The sequence below is a fragment of the Penaeus monodon genome, chromosome 33 (assembly GCF_015228065.2).
Source record: "Penaeus monodon isolate SGIC_2016 chromosome 33, NSTDA_Pmon_1, whole genome shotgun sequence".
Classification (NCBI taxonomy): Eukaryota; Metazoa; Arthropoda; class Malacostraca; order Decapoda; family Penaeidae; genus Penaeus; species Penaeus monodon.
Window position 1 is genome coordinate 32,881,219 of NC_051418.1, and position 304 is coordinate 32,881,522.

General features: G+C 51.0%; 1 protein-coding gene across 1 annotated transcript in view; it reads left to right on the forward strand.

Annotated features, from left to right (window-relative positions):
• LOC119594341 overlaps positions 1 to 304 on the forward strand; it is a gene marked incomplete at its 5' end in the record, with an annotated part of 13,464 nt that overhangs the window by 10,037 nt on the left and 3,123 nt on the right. Inside the window, one exon of the mRNA XM_037943399.1 lies at positions 19 to 226. Coding sequence (XP_037799327.1) covers positions 19 to 226 — 208 coding nt within the window. The remainder of the gene's footprint in view (positions 1 to 18; positions 227 to 304) is intronic.

Consider the following 304-nt stretch of genomic DNA (forward strand, 5'->3'; position numbering starts at 1 on the left):
AACCCCACTTTCCTCCAGGTGCCTCGGGAAACTGCCCCGTCGGTTTCGAAAATGCTGAGGGCCTCTGTCTGCATCTCGGTGCACAGGAGATGACGTGGGAGAACGCCCGCAGGTATTGCCAGACGCTCGGGGGATCCTTGGCAACCGGCCTTCAAAATGTCGTGATTGGTCGTTCGTTCGTGCGAAGTGAGTCGTTTTCGCTTGTTTGGTTGTGTGGGTCGTTATGGTTTGTGTGTTTGCGGTTGGTCTGTTTTGCTTGGATGTGTATGTTTGTCTATATTCGTTTTTTAAAAACTATTGTCTG